Genomic DNA, 24,950 nt, shown 5'->3' with positions numbered 1-24,950 from the left:
AGTTATTGAATATTATTTAGAAAGTGACGAATTAATAGTGTTGTATATTCTATCTCTATTATAAAGTTATTATTTTTCAGTTGGAAAAAGTCGTGGGATACGAACAGAGGCGTCGCATTCGAGCGCAAATCCGTATTGCTAAGAAAAATCAAGAAAACGATACTGTAAGCACAAGAATAACAAAGGAGACCGTAGCTACAGTCAAGAAAACGCCGTCACAGGAACGTCAACCGAGATCACACACTCCTGAGTACCATTCCAGATCTACTCCACAAAAGTCACCAGAGAGGGAATCTAAATCTTACTCCAGAATGCAATCTCCCGGAAAACAGCCCTCAGCTGAAAGAGAACCATCCCCGGAACTCAAATCAAAGCTCCAAAGAAACGTTCTCAAATCTCCTTCGCCTGAAAGACAATCCCCAATAAGGCAAGCCGAACATATTTCGCCTGAACCAACAAAACCTAAAGAACAAAGTCCAATACCCAATGGTCATGCTAAGATGCCCAATAATGTCACCGACATCAAGAGACCACAAAGTCCGTCGAAACTGTCTCAAAAGTCAAAACCCATTTCTAAAAGTCCGATGCGTCCTGGAAGTCCCGATAAAAAAGGCAGGCCTGGGTCCCCAACGAAAACGGCAACGCCGAAACCTAAATCCAATCGGTTCAGCGAGTACGCTACGGCATATATGAAGAAGATCGGTCTAAAATCAGAAGAAGCTAAGACTTCTTCGCCGAAACCTAAAAAAACACCTTTACAAGCTACAGTAACGGTCGTAAAGCAAGAGCAAACTGTTAAAAGACAAGAGCAACCTAACCTTGTACATGTCATAGATGAACAAGATACTGTAGAGACCAAACATTCCTCTACAATTATAACAAAGAACATAACAGAACGTGCATCGTCGAAAGATGTCATTGAGATTGTGCAACTGAATGGAAAGAGGTCCTCCTCGCCAGAGAAGAGTCCGAGTCCGGCTCGCAGACCTAAGAGTCCAGAAAAGTCCCGAAGCCGGAGCCCTGACTTGCAAAAGCCACACGTCGAGCCGGTGCAACGAGAACCACAAATAGATAAGAAAGTAGAAACCACTGGCAAAGTCGTAAATGATATCGACAAGAAGATTTCTTCCAAACCGCAACAGGAGGAGAAACCGTCCTGGGTGACAAACAGGAATCTCAAGAAAGTTAGTTCATCCGTTCGCACGTACAGTACCAAGAAAGCGGAGACTGAGAAGCCTAAGTATCGTTCCGCGAGCCCGTCCAAAGTGATCTCTAAGCCTATCGACGTGATCACATCCAGCTACGGGCCGGGGCCACTGGACGCGGACGGCAGACCGCTGTTTGGTATCAAGGCGCTCAGGAAAGGGGCCACAAACTATCAAGGTAATATCAAACAAAATGATTCACATCACTTCTTACATAAATATTTGTACAGGTTTAACAAGAAATCTATATTGCAAACATTCGGCTTTTATTCTTTTATTTGAATTTTTCGTAATTATTACATACTTAAACGAAAAAAAAAATTAAAAGACGCATAACTTTTAAATAGACTCCATTTAAGTGTCTCTTTCATACTTACAAGTTGTAAACAAAAACAAGTATTGTTTTAACGAAATAAAAGAAACGAATACGAAGTGACAGGTTTCGTACTGGTTATGTGAATAAGATTAAATATATAAACATTCATATATAAGTATAAAATGTCACCGCAGTTCAGTTACAAGATCACTTTCAAGGTGAACAGTCGTCAAACATTGTACTCGATAAATATGCCTTACATAAATATTGAATATTTTATTAAATACAGTGTAGTTGAATTCAAGACGTAAAATGATTTATTATGTTTACAGTAAAAGGTACCGTAATCCGACAAGAGTATCATTCCAAAAACGGCGGCGAGCCGGTAGGCACAGTCTCCGTCACCGCGTACTCCACCGAACCCGAAGACCTGGAGAAGCTGCTGCACCAGCAGGGGGAGCGGCCCTCCAAGATACACGGCCTCGCCGCCATCACCACTACCAAGAAGTTTGGCGGCGACAGCGGCACCACTTACAACGAGATTCATACTGTAAGCGCCTTCACTAATTTATTAGCAAAGTCGCACAGCAAAAATAAAACATAACTTATTTTAAGTTGAAACCGTGGTATGCAAATTCGTTTTTCAAAAATTTGACTCTACCATTATAAAAAACAAATGTAATTAGCGCCTATAAATAAACAAAATCATGAAGTTGAATAAGGAAACCAATTAAATTCTTACATACTCACTTTTTATAGCATTTTACAATATTTTAGATAAATGTCTTAAAATGGTACTAAGCAATTATTGTTCTAATTAAATAAACAATTTATTAAGCCTTTATAAGATTTTATTAATAAAATTCAGCATTTCAACCATCACCGTACTACAGTTTACGATATCGAATTCAACATAACAATGATAATATTGAGTTCATTATATTTTTTGTTCAGCGCCGTGACAAATTGTCGTTTTGTTTGACAGAAGGAGGATCGCGCCGCGCTCGAACAGTTCACACACAGCGACAGGCGCGTCAGCCAGACCGCCAGCCAGACCGCCAGCGACCGCTCCTCTGAGACACGGTACATAGAGGATGTCAACGAAAGGAAGCACAGCGTCACCGACAAAGAAGATAAATATACAACAGAGCGCCACGTGCGCAACGTGACACGACAGGACACAGACAACGAATGCAACGTAGAACTAACTAGATTGGAAGAAACAGACAGCACACAAAAGTATAATCAAAAAGAATACTCAGAAACATACGTAATGGAGAGTAAAAGAGAGGATAATCGTAGGCAAAAGGAAACCGCAGACGATGGGTACTCTATCGAAATAACGAGAGAAGAAAGAGTTGGAAGTCGACGAACTAGTCACGGCGACAAGACAGATGGAAGATTGCGGGAGGAGAGAGTGGATAGAATTGAAAACATGCAAAGAGTGGAACCGCGAGGCAAAGACACTGGCAGGAGTGAGAGACGAGTCGAAAATAAGAAGACTGTCCTTCGCCAGGGATCCGTCAAGTCTCTTACGGAGAAATTCATTAAGAATGCAAGTAAGTATACTTTTGTTTGTAATTTTTATAAACACAATGTCCCGTTAGAAAGTGAAATTAATTTACAATGTTGTAATATTGCTAATAGATATTATAAATATTTGATCAGTTAAAACAGTTATTAATACTTTAAATAATATATTCCTGACTGAACCTTTATTGAGGCAAATGTAAAAGTATAGTAGTCGTGGAGGTGGAGGTGGAGGGGAGGGGGCTAGGTGTGACGTCACGTGACTACAGACTCTCTAAAGGCCTGCAATTTACTTATGTAATGAGTTCACTTTCGAACGTGTCGCAGTTCGCCCCAGCAGCGCTCAGCGCTCAGTGGTCAGTGCTCAGTGCTCACTTGCTGCCTGTGATACGCTGCGCACCGGCAACATAAACGTGTTCAAAATAAAGAGATATAACAATAAAAAACGCGTAATTTGATACTGAGTTTTAAACATCGTATTAAAAGGCTTTCGGAAAGAAATTGTTTTTATACGAAACGGTAATAAACATTATGTTTTTGACTGCATCGTAATTTATTAAGATTGGAAGCAGTTCTTTGCTTAGATAATAAACCAAAATACTATTGCACTTACTTTTCAAGTGTTTACAAAAAGTGAGCAATCAAGAGATAGTGAATAAGCTTACAAAGCGTTGGCTGAGTCATCGGAACTTTGCAATAAAAAAAAACAGCTACAAGAGTACAGTTACATTTAATTTGTTTATTTTTATAAAGTGATTTATTAAATATCAATAGATCAAGTTAAAATTTATTGAAAGTTGCGTAAGTTAATAGCTTTTTTGTGTATTATCACAGGTGAGAGTAGCAAAAACGAGCGGGCGTCGTACCCCAAGGCGGGACTCATCTTGCGCAGCACTAGTATCAAGGACAGTGGCTCCAACGATACAACGCACGCCGGTGAGTCCAACATTATAATCAACATTATTTACACTGAATTTCTGAGACCAAAATCTCTGTTTAAAACATATTGTTTTCTCTGTTTTCTCAAACATCATGACAGGAATGACGATTTGTTTCGTACATAGATTTTAGTCTCCAAAACCAACGGTTAGTCAGACAGTAATCTTATTTTGTTGCACCATTCACATTTGATCAGTACTTAAATGTTTCCTGCCATTGAAACTTTATTTGTAAGGAAAAGTATCGTATTTTGCACGCCACTTCCTCAGTCGTATGTTGACCTTTTGTAAACACAAAATGACATACAAAAGTCACACAATAAATTTGATTACAGTTATTTAACCGTGGGATAGTAACCGCGGCAACTTTACAAAAAGATTTGTGTTTTTACAAACAGCGTATTGTGTGCGATCATTTTGTACAATTGTTTATTAAAGCTAAAAAACAAGACCCAACACTATTGACACTCATGCTGGCACGTCTCCTTACATTTACACACATTGTAACTGAATATCGCATTTATTAAAACCACTGCCGGACTATTGTTGACTTGCCGGACTGTCCGCATATTTGTTGTAAGACATTAAGATCATTGACCTTTTAAAGACTATTCAATAAATTAGGAAATATATACTCATTCTTCTACGTAGCTGTCTTAAAAGATTCTCTTTTTTCTCCATCATCGATGAGTCTACTATATTGTTGTGTTATGATTGCATCAGAACTGCACCGCACGGATAGCGAGCAGAGCTTGGGTTCTGCAGAAGAGAACGTGGTGACCACCACAAGCAGCAGCCGGCAGGAGAGCGGCGACGGTATGACCACCACCACCACCACGACGACGCGCAGCCGCGCGCGTCACGAGCGCTCCTTCCTCGACAGTGACACTAAAGTCACCGGAGTGCAAGACATTCTCACCAGGATGAAGAATGCTGACATAGGTAAGCGATCTAATCAATAATGATTACTTCCATTGAACAGTTTCAGTTTGAGTAGACGAATGTATCTGTGTGTGCAGTGGTGGAGGACACCGACTGCGGCGAGGACGCGGAGGCGCGCGCGCTGCTCAACAAGTTTCTGGGCGCCAGCGTGCTGATGGCCGGCATGCAAGGCTACGTCACCGAGAGCGCCGGGGGCAAGGTCATCGTCAAACAGGTCAGTTACAGTGCCGTGCAAACTTTACAGCGGCTCGTAATGTCTTAAGACAACTTAATTACGACACTACCGAATTTTAAATGTCTTTATTTCATAGTTTTTAAGGAAACCTTAAGCTTTAATTAATGATATAAAAAATACAATTTAAAACAAATAATGACGGCGCAGTCGCAAGCACAGACTCTGTCCAAACTAAGATTGTAGCGCATTAGTTCATAATACAAACAGAAGCTTGGCCGCAGACCAACTACACAGACCAAATGTTACAGCGTTTATAAAGCATTTGCTATTTTAAATTTTACTAATTAAACCTTCACTGAAATGTAGAAAATAATAAATCAAGTAATATACATTCGCCGCCGTTATTGTAAGACATACGAACGTACAAACAAGGGAATAAACAAATTAGTGGTGTGATAACAACGCGACGTTGTGTGGTGGTAGTACACATAGTGTTACAACATTAAATATGCTACATTTTCCTCTAATATAAAAACCAGTTAACTATAAAATAATATTTTTATTGTATATTGATTAATCAAGAAGATAGTAATCTTTGTAAATCAATCAAGTTGGCTATCAGTACTTGTATGAGATCCGCGCGCACTGATTCATCTCTGTAATTATGTAGCGTCATAAGGAAGTGATGCGCCAGCCAAGTTCAATGCGCGCGCGCAGTCACCGCTACCCCGCACCGCACCGCACCGCACTCTCCCTATCATGTCACAACACTATGATTTATTATCATGTTACAAACAACGTATTAACAATTAATATATGTTTTGCATATTTAATATGTTTCTAGAAAGGAAAAGAGTGACGCAATAGTAATATTTTGAGTAATACATATTAATGTAGTAAGTAAGCCCTATTCTGGTTATCATGCAATGATTATGTTAAATGAGACTTCACACGTTCATTTACTTTCAACGTAACTTGTAACAGGTATTTATAACTTTTGTGGATTTTGAACACATGTTGGGATTTCAATAAAATGTTTATAAATAATGGCGTAATATAAATGCGTATCGATGATCGGAGAGGAATCCAATAGTAAACAAAAGCGCGCGCTGGATGCGCCCGCGCCGCGCCGTTTAAAGACACGCGCGGGAAACGCGAAAAGCGCGCCAAAAATAACACCGCGCCGACATTTCACCGACCCTGCTCCTATGTAACGACGTATGTCGACACACTATTCCTAGCAATTTAGACTTTATAAACCACTAAATAAAAGGATCTGTTCGAAAATTGCTTTAAACGAATTTGTGTACTATATTTGTAGCGGTGACGTCATTAACGGCCGCTCGCGCAGTCCGTTCCATACACCCGTGCAGATCGGTCCATGTCAAAATTGACACGCCATTACAACTTAGTAAAAAAATTATAATTTATGGTCTAAAAAAGTGACCGGAACCAACTGTCGGCAATCAAAATTAATTTCCCTAATTACAATTAGTGCTTCGTAAACTTTTAGGATTGCGTATTTTAAATCGAGCTTTGTTAGGTAAGTGCTTTTATAATTTCCCTTCCTTCATCTCTCTTCAATAAATTAATTTGCTAAACTTTTACGAACACGAGTTATGAAGCTTTCATAACGTTCACTTCTTGAATTGACTTATTAAAGTACATTTTTATCTTCAATTATATGTAGTATGTATATACATTAAAAAAAAATCATTGCTTTTATTAACAAATTTGTGTTATATTTACGATTTTTTGCGAACCTTAACCTTAAGTTGAAAGATTAACAAGTTTTATGTCAGGCTTTCAGTGCTTTTGTGCAAAAGTTCGCTCGCCGCCGTCGCAACCGCTGCCAGGAACAGAATTACTTTATACGTTTCTTAAATATCACTTTGGTGTTCTTTTTATCTTATTGCTATATTTACAAAATTTTGAGTTTATGTTGCAATTAAAAACTTTTATACAATTTAAAAGATACAAGTACAATTATGTTTTGAAGTTAGCCGAAAACACATTTTCCTAAAACAACGATTGGGATGGGACTACATAAGATATACAGACGCAATTACGTTTAGTTTTTGAGTTTATACTTTGGCTGTATAAGAAAACGAAATTATATCTTTGTAATTTTTAGACCATTTATGCTTTCATTTATTGTATTGTTTTGGATTCGTGTCGTGTTCCTCATCTCGTTACTTAATCGTGACTTTTTTCCGAACCGACGACATAATTATAACCGAAAGCCAACCGGAACCTAAGGACCAAATTCGAACTTGGCACGAATTTTGTTTATTCTACCTTATCATTTAGCAACTAGACTTATAACACAAAATCAAAACTTGCGCGCGAATATAACGCGACTTTCATTTTGCGTTTCATTTTTGCCTCGATCTGTCTTGAGATTCGCTTTCGCGGTTGTGTGGTGCAGGCCTAGAGGAGTGCGGTGAGGTCGTATGTCGGCGTCAGACAATGCGGCTGCAAGGCGATACGCTGCATATCAGTTGCAGCACGTGGCTTAGTGTTTGCTTACAGACTTCGACGGCGGCGACGCAACGTCTCGTTTGCGGCTTCTCACCTCATCCTATTGCAAAAAAACACTGTTATAATTGTAATATATTGAGTTACATTATCTTTTGATAATGCACTTATGTTTTACATTTACATTATACTCAAAACAAACATGTTTTTTTGTTTTTTATATCAGAAGGTGGCAAACGAGCGAGCGGCCATCTGAAATCGCTGAATAGCGAAGTGACCTTTGCCCATAGACATGCGCAATTGCACATGTGTTGCCTGCCTTTAATCGACGGAGGAGAGGATGCACAGAAAGAAAATATTTTCCCCTTCCATGCATCCTCTCATCCGAAAAGTTCACTTCCACTTCCCATCCTTTCCTTATGAGAAGAAGGGTGGGAAGGGAAAGAGAACTAAATTAGGCCTCCGGGACGCACACTCATCAGACGAAACGCGGGATTGCTTCCGCTTCACGCCTGTCTTCTGTGTGGTCGTGGTATTTCACCGGGCGAGCCGGGCCGATTTGTGCGAATATGTTAAAGCGAGCTCTACCACTGTTAAACATTTATTACAATATTGTATTGATTACAATATTGTATCATACCGACTGTGAAACGTTAATTTTTTAACCTGCCCGCCATACAATTTATTATATATCTTCAATCTTCAATCATCACACTGATTTTACAGGAAACATGCGCATGTTTCCGTATTTATCTCCCGGAAAAAGATCGCTTCGCGTAACATCTTGTAAAACGTCAAAACATTTTACAAGATACGTTTTAAAATCGTTTTCATTTCACAATTTTTCTATAAATTTGCCGACATCACAAGGTTCATTAAATAAATTAATAGCAAAGTATACAAAGTTCTGTGGAGGTTTGGTTCAGTTTATTTGCACTAAATGATGTACGCACGAGCTATCAAGGCCTGTCTAATTTTAGTTGTGCAAAGTCTGGTGTAGTTCGCATTCATAATATAAAACTGTAGGCACTTCCGCGTTGTTGGCTTCCAATGCACCGAATTATAATTAGTATAGTAGCTATCGCCCGCGACTTCTGCTTGGAGAACAGATTTTCAAATACCTTAACTAGATCAATTTTCAAATAATTCTGTTAAAGGAAAAACAGTTCTCTATATAAACTTTAATCCCCCAAATTTCAGACCTGTCCATTCACAGCTTTTGAAAAAAAAATTATGTTAGTGAAAGTCCACGGCTATAGTATCACCTTATTTTGCAGAACTCTAGAAAACCGATATCTCAACAAGACACAATTGTGATTATTCTTTGTGTAATCATTGTATTGACGATGGCTGTCATTGCAAAGTTACATTAAGTTGAGATGTTGGTAAAGTCGTCAGCGGGTAAATAAATAAATAAAAGCGTAGCGGATATGTTTGTCGTGATTAGTATATCACATGATCCCTGTCTTCTACATTTATACAGAAACAAGCTACGAGTACATTGTCCAATTTCACTTCAAGTTAAGTACATACTTCGTTATCTGCCTGTCCTTCTCCCATACCAGATCTACCTTCCGTCTTCTTTATAATGTCTCAGTCACAATTTCATGAAAATGTGTCCAGTGCATAATGAAACGATAGGGGCAAAAACAGATTGTTTAAAACACAATTTGTACAAATAATTAAATAAAACATAAAGAGCAATGTCGTATTAACATTCTTTGATGTCCGCCGTCGCTCAACATGAGAACTAGAGCTTTGTACACCAATTGAGACAGCAGAAGCGATGGCAGGGCATTCACTCCGCGCCCAATATACCGCATTACGCCAAATATAACCAACGCCCAATGTACGCAATTGTTTGCCTGCGTTTGCGCTGCGCCTGCGCACCTATCGCTACTTAAGCAATAATTACCTACACCTGGAACACTCTAAAACATTGCCAGGAAACACAGTTAAATCGTAATCAAATACACAACTGTTTTAGTTGTCATTAGATTTTCGAGAAGCGAGCGTTCTTGATGTCTTTGTCTTTTTAATTTGCACTCAACGTAAACTGTATACGTTGTGCCCACCCCTTTGTACCATTACCACAAATATCTTAAGATGACGACCTAGTAATTAGTCCGGCCTCACTTCCGTGATCCCAGCACCTGTCCTACATACGATAACCCGGACACTAAGTAACTAAATTTTGGGTCAGGATTATGAAATTATCAGAATTCTATTTCTCCATATTTCAACTGCTGTTTTATTGAAAAAAAACTCTTAAACTTGGATCATTGTATCATATCTAAAACAATATTTATTTCAAATTGTCGATTTTAAGATGTCACGTTTTGACTTGTATTCTCTTCCTTTTTTTCGTTAGTCTAAGATATGTGATATATGTGCCATTAAACTGTACCTAATTCCGCAATATCAGAATGGTATGGGTACGCGAGTTTGACGACGGGTATAGTGCCATACAAACTTTATATAGGCTCGCAATAGGCATCAGTAGAACGTAAAAGAAGCCGGCATAAAGTTTGAATATTGCAGTAGTTGTATTGGTGTGTTGCCAGCTCTGGCCGTCGAACTCTCTCAGTGCGCTCTCCTCGCCTCTTTTGGTGTTGCGACACCTCACCTTGATCCATTTTTTACTCACTTCTGCGTGTACGAGAAATCTAAAAGTCATCGTTATTCAGCATCTTCGAATTTCAATAATGCAGTCCAATTATTCGAAAAAAATATTTAAATAGTCCTTAACCAGAGTAGACAAGATGATGTATTTTTATTAAGTAGGTATATTTTAGTAATATGACACTTTAGAACAGTTTTGGATCACCACAATATGTTATTGCGCAGATAATTTATCACGTGTTGTTATGTTTACAACTTGGTGCTTACTACGTAGTTCTCCCTCCTCCTGGCTCCACGTGACGTCCAGCGTGACGCATCTTCCGCGTGCCACCATGCAACTGATATTATGTACTACAAATACTATTGGCTTAACTTGCAATTTAAACAAATTCAATCTCTTTATGTATCGAAGATTAACAGGAACTAATGAATGACTAATGTTCTTGTTTACTTTACCAACATCAAAGTCTTGGTGAAGCGCTGGTTAGTTCATTAACAACAACATTGTAACTACTGACATTGCAGCCATTGTGATATAATATATTAAAACAGATAACTAGAATACACTGTCACTTGTCCCGAGATTGTATGTATACTACACTCATCAAACTTACGACCGCAATATTACCATTATAAGTTGCGGTGAGGGCCATTACGCTGTGCGCCAGCTTTCCCGCCTTTACGCTTTATAGTTGCAATAAACGTTGTTTTTATTCTGACGATATAACATTTCTCATGTTCTTATAATATATTATTTTCTAACTTCATGTCATTGCTGATACGCGACATTATTGAATATTACAAAATGTATCTTCTTTCTAAAATTTTATTTATTATCAAATCACTATAGTACACCCCGCGCTAGTTGTGTAGCGAAGCGATGCTATTGGAGACGTTTCACCATACCGGCACTTCAATATTGTCGCATTTTAAACTATTGTCATACTTTCACTATGTACAATTTAGCTTAAATACTTTTACCAAATGCGAATATTATCAATGTTTCAATGTTTCCATTTAGCAAGTTAAATTTAAAAACATTTATTCAAAGGTATAATCCTCCAGTTGAGTTGTTATAAAATTAATAAATGTATGAATGTGACATGACCTTCAAAACATACATTTTTAAACCGCACTGAAAATCTGGCGTCCATCCAAACTTTTTAACCACTAGACACGAGAACTCATCTCTCGAAACATAACACTGTGATGAGTTAAAATTCTTTCATCTACGTCCTTAGTAATATTGTATTAAAAGCTTATTTTATATATCATCATGTAATGTAACAAAATGTACACAGTAATTGTACAAATTAACAAAAAAAGAAAGTTTATTGCAACAACGGGAGCCACTGTTACAATCCGCTTACAGTTGTGCGACCTCATTCGAGATAAACTCCTTTGATATAGCTGTCAACATTTTATTATCAAACTACATTTTAACGTTAATCGCGAAAACATGTTTCAAGAAACAACTTCTGAATATAAATGAATGCGTACAGATAACGTACGTACAATATAATGTTACAAAAAATATTATTTTCTCTTACTGTTTTATTGGCTCATTAATTTTTACAGATCAAAGCTGTTATCATGTTATCGCACCTAACCTTTAGAATCAGAAAATCAATTTAATGTTTATTACCGTAAGTGCAAATGTAGGACGAAATATATCTGAATATTAAGATTGAGATAATTCTGAATAAAAATATGGTTAAAATAAAATAACCTGTAAAATAAATAAAACTGGTGATGTTCGATATAGTTTTACATTAAATTATTCTTTGTTGGTAAACTCTTCAAATTCTTTGTATGTATTTCGTCGTAAAATTTTCAATTGAGTGTGTGACGTAAATTTGCGCGGGATAAAACACATTGTTATATTTTTAAACCTGTGGTAGCCGGTCGGCGGCGGTCGGGCGGCGGTCGGCGGCAGTCGGTGGTCGCCCAGTGACCTGCCAACAATCTGGCCCACTGATCTTCTACTATACCAAGAATCGCATCGCCTATATTTAGTTCATTTCCGCTCAATACTGGGTTACTATCACGAACTGTTTTTCCTCATTAAGCAGATTACGAAAGATCTTTTTTAGTTTGTGCTATTTCCAAATAAGATACTATCAACTTCTACTAAATATACCTGAAAGTAAATTTTAAATTCTCTAGTCATTGTAACTGTTACCGTCATTGTATTCATACAGTCAAAGAATTAAATTCGCTTCCCATTTACGGTCGAACATCGTGAAAGAAAAAGCCACCATAACACATACTAGTTTGAAGCAAGTTTTCAGTCTTTTGATCGTCGTTAAATGTCGCCTTTGTGGGTAGGGAATAAACGTCCTCAACTGTACATGCGTTAAAATGTTGCCAGTGCACCGGCTTTGGACATGCACAAGGAAGTTTGGCAAGACAACTACTCCGAATATAGCATAAACTATATTTAAGACGCATCTCTATTTTTAGCTGCAAAAAATATTGTTCGAAGACATGAATAGGCATGTTTTCTTGTTTATACTTTTAGACTTGTATTTTTATTTGTTTGCTGCTCTCGAAATGGCAACGGATTGTCAACAAATAATTTTATGTAGGTACAGTATTACGATTTTTTAAGCGCGCGATGGCTTAATTAATTGTTCAAACGAACATATTTACAAGTTAAATGCGCAGACAACAGGGCATACGCTGATTTACTGTACCCAAAGAGTTAGACTTATGCCCTAGGATATGTTGTTTAGATCTTTGTTCTTTATGATGCTCAAGTGTACGTACGTATATGTACGTAGCATTTGTGTGTAGAATCTTCTTAATGTATCAGAAACAATTGTGCCTAAAGGTCGAGGAGTGCGGAATGCGCCGCTACTAAATTGGCCTCGCGCCCTTCTCCGCGAAATGCAACAAAACTATCGAAAAACATCGTTAAGCGATGACTTATGTTTCATGACATGTCAGGGAAACGTATCTCACCTCACGGTACACACAAACACAGACATAAGCACGCACAAAAAGGTTCCAAGTATCGAAACACTATTTAGTTGAAAAGAGTGTCTAAGTGCGGCGGTTAGTATATTAACGTTAGATCGCTTGAAAATAAGAAAAAGTAAACTAAATTTTGTGATGACGTCAAAAGATGATTTGTAAATTACAAGAAAACAAAAATATACATCAATCGGATATGTTTGCAACGATCTATATTTGAGCAATAAAGAGTTAAAACGATAGTACAAATGGATTAAATTGCTCTTCATGTCGAAACTCAATAGTTTACGAGCACACGAGTTTTGGTACGCTTACGAGCAAAGCAGGGAGAAACACTCATCACTCAGCTCAGTGGTAATGCAGCCACCAGTAAAGCAACGATGTTTGTTTTATTATACATTTCCAACATGATATTTAATATGACAAGGAAGGGTTAAGGCGTTAGTGTCTGGAATATCCCATGATCTAGTGTATGATTGTATCACGATCACTGTTTGTCAAAGTGCTCGCAAAGTTAATTTCTATTGCTTTCTAAGAACACTTTGCTTTAAATGCAAAGAGTCGGCATGAACTTGCATTTAGTCTAGACCAATGTCGACCGCAACTGTTCTTTACTGCATTTCTTCTGCTAATGTTTTAAATAAATTATTTTATTTTGAAATAGGATATGGGTCAGTTTTTTCAGTGATCCGTGTTATTTAATGGCGGCACGCAAGGTCGCTGCGCTCGTTAGCGGCTAATAAGATGTCGTCGCGTCCTCCACTAAATAAGTAGAAAAACAAAAATAGAATAACAAATAATGAACCCTGAAGTAATGATGTAGTTTTGTGTTGTTGCAGGAGACAGTGCAGCGGTGCGGCGAGGGCGAGGTGACCAGCAGGAGCAGCACGCTCCATCACGTTGACCTCGACCAGTGCTGGGACGAGCGCGAGCTGCGCCAGCTTGTGAGTTACAACACACGTGGCAAAGTCAATCAATTATAGCTATATCAGCTAGCCGGGCCGGCAGCGCCGCGGGCTGCTCACTGGACGTTGACCAAGGGGTGCAATGTAGGTCGCCGTTAGTTCCGCTCGCTCGCTGACTACTTCCGTTGTTATTCTTCTATTTGCACAAACATTACAACACTAGTGTTCATGTTAAGCAGATCTATCGCGTATTAAAATACAACTGTTCGTCGGACTCGGGCTACTTCAATTGTAACGAAAACCCCTTCTACCACTCGAAAATAAATACGACGAGCACCAAATTTTACCCTTAATTAGAGAGTAAATGAGATTGTTGTGTGCTTTTCTCTTAGTCATTTTAATTAATAAAAAATAAGCAATTTAGTTTAACGCCGCGTTTCGTTGCAGCTGGAAGAGTGCAGCGACTACGAGCAGCGACGTCGTCTGCGCGCGCGCATCCGCACACTCATGGCCGAGCAGGAAGGTTTGCCTTAAATTTATTGACGAACTTTTATTCATAGATTTTTTTTTAGCCGAGTTAGCATGTACTTGTAAGACATATTATTATCCAGAAGTAAATGTATTACAGCATGCACGAGCGCAGTGACGGAGGCGCTGGCGGCCGCAGGCGAGGGAGATATCGCTGGCGAGGCAGACGGCGAGTCCCGCGGTGAGTGCCTCCTGTTGCCGCTCCTACAGGGCCTGCTGGCCAAGGACGGTGCGCCGCCGCTGCCCGGCGCCACGGCCGCAGTGGTAGCCGACGTGCGCCGCGCGCTGGCCAGGCTGCGCGCCGCACTAGCGCCGCCCACCAAGCACCCGCACGCTCAGGCTCTCCTCAACCTGGCCGAGCGGCTGGAGGATGCCTTGGACGCCGATCGCCTCGACGGGTGTCGCCGCCTGCGCAGGCGCAACCGCGCCGCTAGACACACCGTGGCCGTCACTCACAGTGACCTCGAGGAGGCGCGCCGACTCATCGACAGTTCCACATCCCCCCCTCTCCAGTCCGCGCAGCAGGCGGCCCCTCCGCCAGTGGAGCCGAAAGACACTATCGAAAAGCGCGCCCAGCCGCCTCGTAAACCAGATTTCTTTAGGCACTCCATAGCGAACGCCGCGCCCGACCCGATACCGCGCTGGCAGGAATCCAGGAGTATAGCCGCTATTGCGAATAAATTCGACGCTAAAGTCGATAACGAACCCGCCAGGCGTGTCCCAGTCCATTGCTCGCCTGCGGCACAAAAGTCTCCGGGAGAAATAAACCGCGCTCCTTTGTACCGCCCCCTTCCTCCCACGTATAACTTTGCGGCCGTTCCCTCCGAGGACGTTTCCAAACCGTTAAATAGATTCAACAATAATAGTAAGCGCGCTCGAATGAAACGAGCCAATACTATAGATATCGGTAAGCCCCTGGGCGGTTATAAGATCGACGACGACGAGGGCGACCGCGCTCCCGCCGTGCCGGAGTTCCGTCCTAAGACGGACAACGATCGGAAGTTCCTAGCGTTTATGCAAAAAAACCGAGGGATGGATTCGACGGGCCCCGCAAACTGGAGCAGCCGCTTCGGTAATATCAAAAATGCCTTCGAGAGCCGCGAGCGTGCCGAGCACGTCGAGCCCGCGCGCTCGATAAGTGCCAGTGCCCGCAGAATCAACGCCGGTGACCACAACGCACGTCCGAAAAATTTCCTCTCCGATGTCACATCCGATATCAACAGACCTCCGTGGGCTCAGCGTAGAGAATCTATCCGCGCCCCTCCCCAACTCTCCCATCCTCCGCCCTCGATTCAAACCCCACCGAGTCCACCCAGCGTCATAAGGCCTTTCATTGCAAAACCTATCCCTGTAAATCAATTCTCCCACGCCCCGATGTCGGCTTTCAAACCTCTCAAGAAAATAACCTCGCCCACTTCAGCGCCTCCAAATGTTTGGAGTCCTCCGTCCAGTATAGATAAATCCCCAACGTCGGATAACGTAGCCCAGTTCGCCTACACTCCGAAATCCTTTGTCACCAGTCCCCCAGCCCCTCGAATTCCTTGGGCTGCGGATAATGAGAAGCCCAGAAAGACTGTCGGGCTTGTCGCTTCTAAATTTGAGAACGACAAGTTGGAGTCGCACGTTCCTCCCCCTAAATTATACAGTTATCATCCCCCCACGCCACCGACTCACGTCACCTCCCCCCAGTCGCAGAGCTACCCCATCAAAGCGATTCCCAGCCAGAATGATCTGTCCGCGCCGGAACTCGTAAAGAAAATACATGAAACGAATACGCCGCGGGAGCCTTTTCCTCGGCCAGTGGACGCACAGAAACTTCAAATAGAATTTTACGAAAGACAAATTCGGGAGAAAAACCGCCGGGGATCGACCACAAACGGATATCGGGAGCCCGAAATAAAACCTCCCGCTCCACCCACATACACTATAGTGGACTACACCCCGCACAACGTCTCCGCTTCTTTCGTTCCTCTGCAACAAACGCCGGACATAGAAAAGGCTAAAGCGCACAAAGTCGACTACTTGCCGGACGTGGTGATGAACGAAAATAACGTCGATTTCGCGACGCCGACCCGGCCCGTCTCCAGCTCCGCAAAGCCTTCGCCTTACAAGAACGGAGAAGTTGGTGACTTGCAGGAGGGCACCACGGAGCACGGTAGCGTCGAGACAAAAGTGATGCGCGGTCCGGTGCGCGGCTCCGCGACCATCACCTTGGGCGTCAGGACGCGAGCCGCCGACGGGCTCCGCGCTGCGCTGGACCGCTTAGCGCCGCCCACCGTTCCTCCCACTCATAGAAACCACAGCGGCGAGAACAAGTCGCCATCGAGAATCTCGAGTCGAAGCTACAACGACGGAAGCTCCCCCAACTTGTCCGGTTTCGGGCGGCCCGTCGCTTCGCGTAGTCAAGGACACCTCGCGTCCGATTGTGAAAGCATTCCCTCCAACCGGTCTGCGTCGAGCGGCTCCTCGAGCCCGTTGGCGCGCTGTGGCTCGTGGCACCGGCTCTCCTCGCCGCAGCCCTCCCCGCGCCGGGTGACAACTCGCACGAAATCCATGCACCTGCTCGCCGCGCCCAAGCTGTACGAGGGCGGGATCGCTCGCGAACAACTCCCAGACAAGCGGCGCACGGTGGAGGCTTACTTTGCGGGGCGTACGGAGTCTTCGCGCGCGGCTAACGGTCCAGGAAGCATGTTCGCGCTGGGCCGCAGCCGTACGATGGGCACGCTCGCCGAGCTGCAGCTGCTGGACGAGAGCAACGCGGACGACGCGTTCGAGGACCTCGTGTCGGCGCTTGCTTAGCGCTACATTCCACTGGGTAGGCGCGAGACGTGAGTCGTGTGTGTGTGGCGCTCGTCCGCTTGTGTCGCGTCGCATGACCCCGCGCCCCCCCCCCCCGCACTTCAACCGCCCCCCCACGACACTCGATGTATATAAACATGTCAGCTAAACCTCCGATCATTGAATGTAATCGACACGGATCTTGGGCTTTTAGTGACGCTGGTGGGGGCCACATCCTTCGCATTTCTGCATCTGTGTGAATCACTGTTGTCACCTTAACCATTGTAATAATATATCTATATAATTCCCCCATCGTCCTGTACACGACGCCTGTACGCGACGCGACGCGAGGCGACGTGACTTCAGACACTGTCACAGTCGACTCGTGTGCAGTTTGCCGTAAAGCCCAAGACTTGTGTTCAGTACTATACGTGCCCCGTAACTGTGTTATTTTGACTAATAGCTTTAAGTATTACGACTCGTTTGCTGTTATGTTTTACATTGTCTTATATTTTGTCTTTACAATGTTACCTTTAAAATGAAGGTGAGTTAAATCTTTTGCGAATTGTTTACAGAGGAGGAGGAGGTAACCACGGTGACATCCAGCGTGAGGAGGAACTCCACAGAGAAGACCGTTAGCACCAGCACCACCATCAAAAATTCCAAAGGTTTTTCTTTTATACTTCCTCCGTCTCGTTTCTCAACATCGTCTCGTAAGACAATTACCTCAAGCACGGTGATCGTACCGAATGGTGACTTAAAGTATGGACTCATGTAACCACCTTCACTTTTCCCTTGCGTAGTGATCGAGAGCATGACGCGCGCGGCGCCCAAGCCCGTCTCGCCGTTCGCCAAGTTCCGGCAGCTCGAGAAACAAAACACCATCAATTCCCCCAAGTGAGTGACACTCGAACATACATACATACACAGACACACATACACGTGTACATATTACGTTCAGAGTATGTATACATACAGACAAGGACTTACGACGTTTAAACCTTCCTGATATATCAATATTTTATTATTATTTTAATAAATATATCCAATATCCATACATTAATATAGACTGTCTATGTAAAATTAAATCGATCGTTTCTCGCTTCATATATTATTTTAATGCAAATATTTATTTATTTTGGCAGCCGTGACTGTGGATACGAATAAGTGAAACAAGTAAATATTAATATTATACAACATTCATAACATTTTATTAGTTGATTCATTATAAAAAAGAAGTAGCGGACGTTCGCTTACACCGAGTATGTCAGTATGTGTACCTCACGCGCTCGCCTCATACACGTACATTACACGTCATCCGCGTAGCCTTGTAGCCGCTCAATGCTCAATGCTCAATGCTCAATGCTCATCCATCCGGCGGCAAGCAAACTTCAACAGATACAGCTCACTTGTCATGTTCAATCTTGGTTTCAATTCATTCGAGCACCTCATTATTTTGTGTAAATAACCCGCGACCAGGCACGGCGCGCACCTACAATTGACAACGCACCGCCTAACCGATGCCAGGAGTTGGCGACTCCTCGACAACTCTCCGTTCTTTACGACAGATAGACTTCCCAAACCACTTTACAATCTCGACATCTGTGGTATTAACTTTGACTACTGACTTGATACTTCTGCTTCATTACAGGAAAATGTATGGATAAAAACGTGTGCCCTACTTGTAGATTAGGATGAATTTTCAAGCTATCTTCGGTTTTCAACCGCAGTTGTATCGGAAACTTGTATCAAAAATAAAAAATGCCCCTATCTATTAGTCTTAGTGCTATTGTGATCTCGAGATAGAGACAGAATGTGGGCCATGTGTCCCCGCGTCCCGGGCGCCGGTGCCTGGCCGACGGGGCTGGCCGGCGGTGGTGCGCGCACTAACCTGAGTCCCGCTTGTAGCGCGCCCGCGAGCCCGCAGAGCCCGGGCTCTCCGTCGCAGCCCTACTTCAAGTTCACCGACCCCGCGCTGCAAGCCAGCGCCGTCACTATAAAAGAACGGCTGCTGCACTGGTGTCGCGACAAGACCCGGGACTACGAGGTACTGCACGCCGCACGCTGCGCCCAGCGCCCAGCGCCCTGAGCCCTGCGCCCTGCGCCCTGCGCCCTGCGCCCACCACTCTCACTTCCTGATGCTCCTTCACACTCACTCACTATCTGTAATTCGTCACTGTCAGCTGTCAATCTGACAGCTCATTTAGCACTAGTACCCTAGTTATTGGCCAATGTAAATTTTATACTACATTGTTACGTATATGTAACCGATTCAAAAGCATTAAAAACTGTTACAAGTGACTTTATCCCGTACAATGATTAGACTCATTAGTACAGAGATGTTGAGATGAGAGCGATAAGATTTACATATGCCAGTGCGGCGGCGGCGGCAGCGGGCGTGGCGGCGGCAGCGGCGGCGGTGTGGCGCTACGCCTCTCATACAATTCACGCTTTTTACGCTTTATATGGCTGTGCTATTCTCTTATTGTACACTTTCTATGTATATATACAACATACAGTCTATACTTCATCTTCATATTTATCACACGACCAATTTTTATTACTTTGGTATCGTATAATTAATCACAAATATCGAAATCATACAAGAAATAATACGATAAACGATCGAGTGTTTATTAAAAATATTAACTTTTTTCTTTATAAAAACTAGACATTTGAAGTGGAGACTAACGTTGATAATTAAAAAATACGAAAACGTAACAGAAATAACGGTGTTTGTTTTGTAGAGCATGATTGTGTTGATATGATTTCAAGTCGGGCAACACCAGCTGCGACTGGCACGGCTGCGTTCACAACATTTCTAAAATTATATTATTTTTTGTTAGCCTAATTTTGAAAGAAGGGAATCACTGTGACTATTATTTTATTTTCCACAGTTAATTGTACTTTGGCAACTTCTTTTTGAATTTCAGTGTTTATAAATAATGTTTTTAATAATTTAAATGTTAACACGTTAAACGAAACAGTAGTAATAGAATTTTTTTTTTTTGCTGGAAATTGATGCGTGATGTCAGAAACTGGTTTCCGCAGATATTATAAAAAAAACCTTTATGAGGTCACAAGTGACTGTAGTGGCGTTTAACGTGTTAGTTGTACATAATTTTTTGTTAATATGTTTCTTCATAGAGTAATGATCAAAACAAATTATGTAAATGTAGAAATGGTAGAGTTGTTGTGTGTTGCCGCACGATGTCACATAGTGTGACGACGTGCGGCATGATGTGAGACATGTGTGACATGTGCCGCAGAATGTGAAGCTGGAGAACTTCTCGACGAGCTGGGCGGACGGGCTGGCGTTCTGCGCGCTGGTGCACCGCTTCGTGCCCGACGCCTTCGACTACCGCGCCCTCTCGCCCGACAAGCGCCGGCACAACTTCACGCTCGCCTTCAAAATTGCCGAGTGAGTATACATCATCGTGGCACGACCGCCTCGCTCGCCCACCTGGCCCATCTCGCCCACCTCGCCCACCTCGCCCACCTCGCCCACCTCGCCCACCTCGCCGCTGAATGACCACTATCACTGTGTTAATGTCTGCAGAGAGAAGGCGGGCATCTACCCCCTGCTGGACGTGGACGACATGGTGGCGATGCGCAAGCCGGACTGGAAGTGCGTCTTCACCTACGTGCAGTCCATCTACCGCCGCTTCAAGGACGAGAACTAGTCCGCGCCCGGCCGCCGCTCTGTGCGCATGTGCGGTTGTCTGCTGCCGGCTGCCGGAGCGGCGGCCGGCCTCGCTCGGTAGTCGAACGCCGCGGTCGCGCGACGCGGTACAATCCTTTCGATATATTTATTCTTCCAAAGAACGTTTGTTGAATTATTTGTTGCTATATGTCAGATGTTTATCGGCCAGCGAGCCGCCCCGCCCGACTCGCCGTTTCTCCAAGCGCTGTCTCGTAAACGGTCCTCCTATTTATTATAATCTCAAGATGTATGTGATTTTTTATAAATTAGCGCGTAAGTTAACTAACAAATATCTCGAGCGATGTTAATCTAGGTCATGCGTAGTTGTAGTTCTTATATAAGTTGTATTGCGGTGAGGATATCTCCGACAGCACAGATCGGCGCGCGGGATCTCCTTCACTTATTTCACTACATAAGCGAGATGTATCCTCGCCTCGTCTCGCCTCGTCTCGCCGCGCTCACCTTTACGATGGTTTTAACATTAGTTTAATTGTTTATTCTTTTTTTAATTTGACATTAATAATATCGGCTTCAAATAATTGCCTACTGACTATTTTATAAAACTGACTACTATTGTATTATTATTTATATTATATTATGAGAAATTAAATAAAATATAATTAACATTTTCATTGGTGTCGTTTTATTTACACCTCTCGTGTATTCCTGAATAAAAAAATAAAAATAGATAAAAAGGCGATGAATATAAATGCGCTGGCTAATGAATATATAAAGATTTTAGTCATTATAGGTATCTGTTAGGTAGGTATAGCTGAGAGCAACGGTTCACATGGGGGCGTCCAGGGGGAGAGGGGGGGTGGTGCCGCTGTGGGCGCGGGGCGGGGGCGGGGGCGGGGGCGCGGCTTCAGACGAAGCCTGCGAGAGCGTGGGCGTTGGCGCACGCGAGACGTCGGCGGAGACGTGGGAGGTGTGGGAGGCGCGCGTGGAGAGCTGTCGCGAGGGCGCAGGCGTGGTGTCGGGGAGAGTGACGTGCACGTGCAGCGTGCTGTCGCGCCACGCGCGCCACGCCGCCTGGTGCTCCTGCACCTTCAGCAGCATCCACGTCGTCAGCAGGCCGTTCAGCGCGCCTGCAAACCACCCCATCTCTCACTACTAGCATAAACTTACTCCCCTAGCCTTTCTGGATAGAATGTGGATGACAACAAAGGTAGAGGAACACCGAATAAACTATGACGGGTTGCGTGGCAGAGGATTTAAATTCATTTCTTTGGCCCTTACGGACCAGAGAAGTAACCGGTGTGTGATTTCGTACATACAAATAATAACACCGAGTTTAGGGAATAATCTGGGTTACTGTCTAAAAGTACGGCTAAATGGTTGTTGGTGATAATGAGCACACGCGATATGTATGGTGACCGAATGTGACTTCTTTGTATGAATGTTCACGAGAGTTATAAAATGTGGTAATGTTGGCTAATTGCGGGAAAACATGTATTTTGTTGTTTACACCGTACACATAGTTACTGGAGATTAAATGTTAGGTAAGCATCACTTATTTCATTTATTCACTGCATATTTCAACATGATGCGCAAGGTAAACATACTCATGATAAGAGTAGGTATAAAAAGTAGTGTAAATGCGTACGTACCGACGAGTCCTATGAGGAGCGAGGAGAAGACGTTGGCGGCAAGCGCGGGCAGGCCGCCGCGCCTCGCGCCCGCCTGCAGCGCCGCGTCGCACGCCCGCAGCGCCCGCGCCGTGCCCAGCAGCGCGCCCGCCGCCAGCGCCGCGCCGCGGCTCGCGTCCGCCAGCAGCGCGCGCGCCCCCCCGCCTCGCGCCCACGCCAGCGCCGCGCGCCACCACGACCATCTGCAACAACACACACATACTAAATACAAATACGTACTAATGAGAACTATTCCAGTAGATGGTGAATATATGGTGTAACAGAACACGGCGACGCTTAACACGAGGTAATATAATCGTGTGGATATGGTCGGATAGTATGAGGCGAGCACTAACTTGTGCGTCCTGGTGACGACGTAGTGGTAGCGACACAGCTCGCAGTGCGAGGTGGCGGCCTGCAGCAGCCAGCGCTCGAGGCAGGAGCGGTGCACGGCGGCCACGGTGCCGCGGCAAGCACACGGCCGCGCCAGCCGCTCGCGCGACGCTCCACCGAAACAGATGCGGCAGATGCTGCCCGACTGCCGGCTGCGCGCGCCGCTCGCCTCCTTGCCCGCGATCGCACCCGCCCCGGAAGAACCCTAACACAAAGTCGAAAGTCGATATCTTTAACACCAACAACAGGGCAGTGTTAGTTTGGATACGTAGTTCGGGGTGTCGGAGCGACGAAGTGTTTTCTGTTGCAAGATTAAAGAGAACCAAATTTATACCAATTTAAGAAAACGAAACGTTTAACTTCGGTGCGCTGACCTGTTTCCTCAGCAGCAGCGCGCACACGGAGCCCAGGATGGAGGCGGAGCGGTGGGCGGGTGGCGGGGAGGGCGGTGCGGCGTACGTCAGCGAGTCCGCCAGCCGCTCGCGCAGCGCGCGCTGCGACTCCGCCTCGCCCACTAGCACTGACCGAAACAAAACTTGGATCTTAAAAAAATAACTAATTTTTAATGCATATAAGGGATTCAAAAAGTAAACAAAAAAACGTTGCATTTCTTACTCTTAATTAAAAAAAAAAAACAATTAAATGAAGTCGGTCGCCCTTTACTGCCATATCAACGTCCGGCCAGCTTTGGAGAGTACACATTTTAGGAGAATCCTAGTTCGTACGATAATTTTTATTTCTTAGTGTTGTTTATTCTACTTATAAGTAATATTGCAAAGAAGACCTGGCGAGGCGAAGCTGGAGTAGCCGCAGCTGATGTCGGTCTGCTGGCCCGTGGAGCGCAGCGGCAGGTTGCCTTGCGTTCCTGGCTGCGAGGTGGTCAAAGTTTATCGTAGAGGCAAACGTAAGTGTCGCTCAGGGTTTATCCAGAAACCACTTTGCACCTCGTTAGGTGCATATTTATATAATAGCATAATTTTCTTTTTAATGGAGATAATTATTTTCGTGGGAGAGGTTGATTTGTAAATAGCACTTTTGTAAACTTGATATGTTTGTTAGGCAAAGCATACAAATCGAGGTCAGATTTACTAAATGAATGGAGGTGGAGCGGTGTTGTATAAACTGAAAAATGTAAGCATCAAAATGAGCAATGATACATACTGACATGAGGATTGAGGTGCTGCTGGAAGCTGACATGATCGTTATTCCGCTGTCGGAGGTGCCGTAGCCCCAGAAAATCAGCAAGGTCTGTCCTTCTGCTACATTACACTCCTATATAAACATAACCATTTCATTATTTCTCTAGTTTCGGAGTCTAAATAATGCAAATTTATAATATTACAATAGTTAATCTATTTTTTTAAATCTTACCCTAATAAGATTGGCGTAGCTGCATCTTCTATGAAATTTGAAATCAACGTTTTGTAAAGCCTCTTGAATATTTTTCTTATATTCAGGTGGGGCAAGAATTGCGCGTCTTAAATTTTGTATTATATCTCCTGAAAATCTCGGACTTTCTTCATTTTCACTAAAATTATTTAACATGAACACTTTACGCATTATTCATTTTCTGGGGCACGGTCCTGTTACCAAAATATTGTATAAATTATTGGAACATTCTACAAATATGTATGTGTCATGTATAAATGCATTGTGCATTGAGCTGTAAACGTATAGATTAGCAATGAACCTATTCAAAAGTTCAGCTCATATAGGCTTGAGCTATTGAGCTGCGGATCAACGACTAAAATGGCAGCTCACGAGACAACGCGATGCACATTTTACGAGCTGATGAGCCGCGATTTAGTTTGCATATCCGATTAGACCGATCAT

At 43.2% G+C, this 24,950-nt stretch overlaps 2 protein-coding genes across 7 annotated transcripts in view; one reads left to right on the top strand and one right to left on the bottom strand.

Moving 5' to 3' along the window:
- Positions 1-21,683, top strand: part of LOC106119626 (microtubule-associated protein futsch) — a 46,441-nt gene extending 24,758 nt beyond the window's left edge. For 3 of the 6 annotated variants that reach the window (XM_013314677.1, XM_013314675.1, XM_013314676.1), the window contains 14 exons: positions 81-1,383; positions 1,854-2,071; positions 2,507-3,080; positions 3,886-3,987; positions 4,713-4,931; positions 5,009-5,145; positions 14,022-14,126; positions 14,535-14,610; positions 14,716-14,796; positions 17,969-18,061; positions 18,197-18,290; positions 19,302-19,440; positions 20,663-20,814; positions 20,953-21,683. In XM_013314677.1, the coding sequence (XP_013170131.1) occupies positions 81-1,383; positions 1,854-2,071; positions 2,507-3,080; positions 3,886-3,987; positions 4,713-4,931; positions 5,009-5,145; positions 14,022-14,126; positions 14,535-14,610; positions 14,716-14,796; positions 17,969-18,061; positions 18,197-18,290; positions 19,302-19,440; positions 20,663-20,814; positions 20,953-21,076 (3,417 nt within the window). In that variant the 3' untranslated portion in view covers positions 21,077-21,683. Of the gene's footprint in view, positions 1-80; positions 1,384-1,853; positions 2,072-2,506; positions 3,081-3,885; positions 3,988-4,712; positions 4,932-5,008; positions 5,146-14,021; positions 14,127-14,534; positions 14,611-14,715; positions 14,797-17,968; positions 18,062-18,196; positions 18,291-18,538; positions 18,570-19,301; positions 19,441-20,662; positions 20,815-20,952 lie in introns of those variants that run through there. The other 3 variants (XM_013314678.1, XM_013314679.1, XM_013314680.1) reach the window with 3 other exon arrangements.
- An 877-nt stretch (positions 21,684-22,560) lies between these two features.
- LOC106119591 (uncharacterized) lies at positions 22,561-24,801 on the bottom strand. The gene is made up of 7 exons (XM_013314633.1): positions 24,489-24,801; positions 24,279-24,389; positions 23,902-23,986; positions 23,492-23,637; positions 23,081-23,322; positions 22,707-22,927; positions 22,561-22,580 (listed from the first exon to the last, which is right to left on the bottom strand). Exons 1-7 carry the CDS (start codon positions 24,675-24,677, stop codon positions 22,561-22,563), a joined length of 1,014 nt encoding a protein of 337 aa, XP_013170087.1. The 5' UTR covers positions 24,678-24,801.
- Between the last annotated feature and the right edge of the window lie 149 nt (positions 24,802-24,950).

This window comes from Papilio xuthus, unplaced genomic scaffold (genome assembly GCF_000836235.2).
Source record: "Papilio xuthus unplaced genomic scaffold, Pxut_1.1 DF827135.1, whole genome shotgun sequence".
NCBI classification, from domain to species: domain Eukaryota; kingdom Metazoa; phylum Arthropoda; class Insecta; order Lepidoptera; family Papilionidae; genus Papilio; species Papilio xuthus.
The sequence above is the reverse complement of the archived record's forward strand: the minus strand, read 5'-3'. Positions and strand labels throughout refer to the sequence as shown.

What these genes read in the sequence shown, in the direction of transcription:
- LOC106119591 (XM_013314633.1), bottom strand. Translation starts at nt 24,677, where the DNA reads ATGCGTAAAGTGTTCATGTTAAATAATTTTAGTGAAAATGAAGAAAGT. An exon ending in CGCTGCTGCTGAGGAAACAG is followed by an intron (nt 23,323 to 23,491) that starts GTCAGCGCACCG and finishes ACTTTGTGTTAG; the next exon opens with GGTTCTTCCGGGGCGGGTGC. An exon ending in GTCGTCACCAGGACGCACAA is followed by an intron (nt 22,928 to 23,080) that starts GTTAGTGCTCGC and finishes GTGTTGTTGCAG; the next exon opens with ATGGTCGTGGTGGCGCGCGG.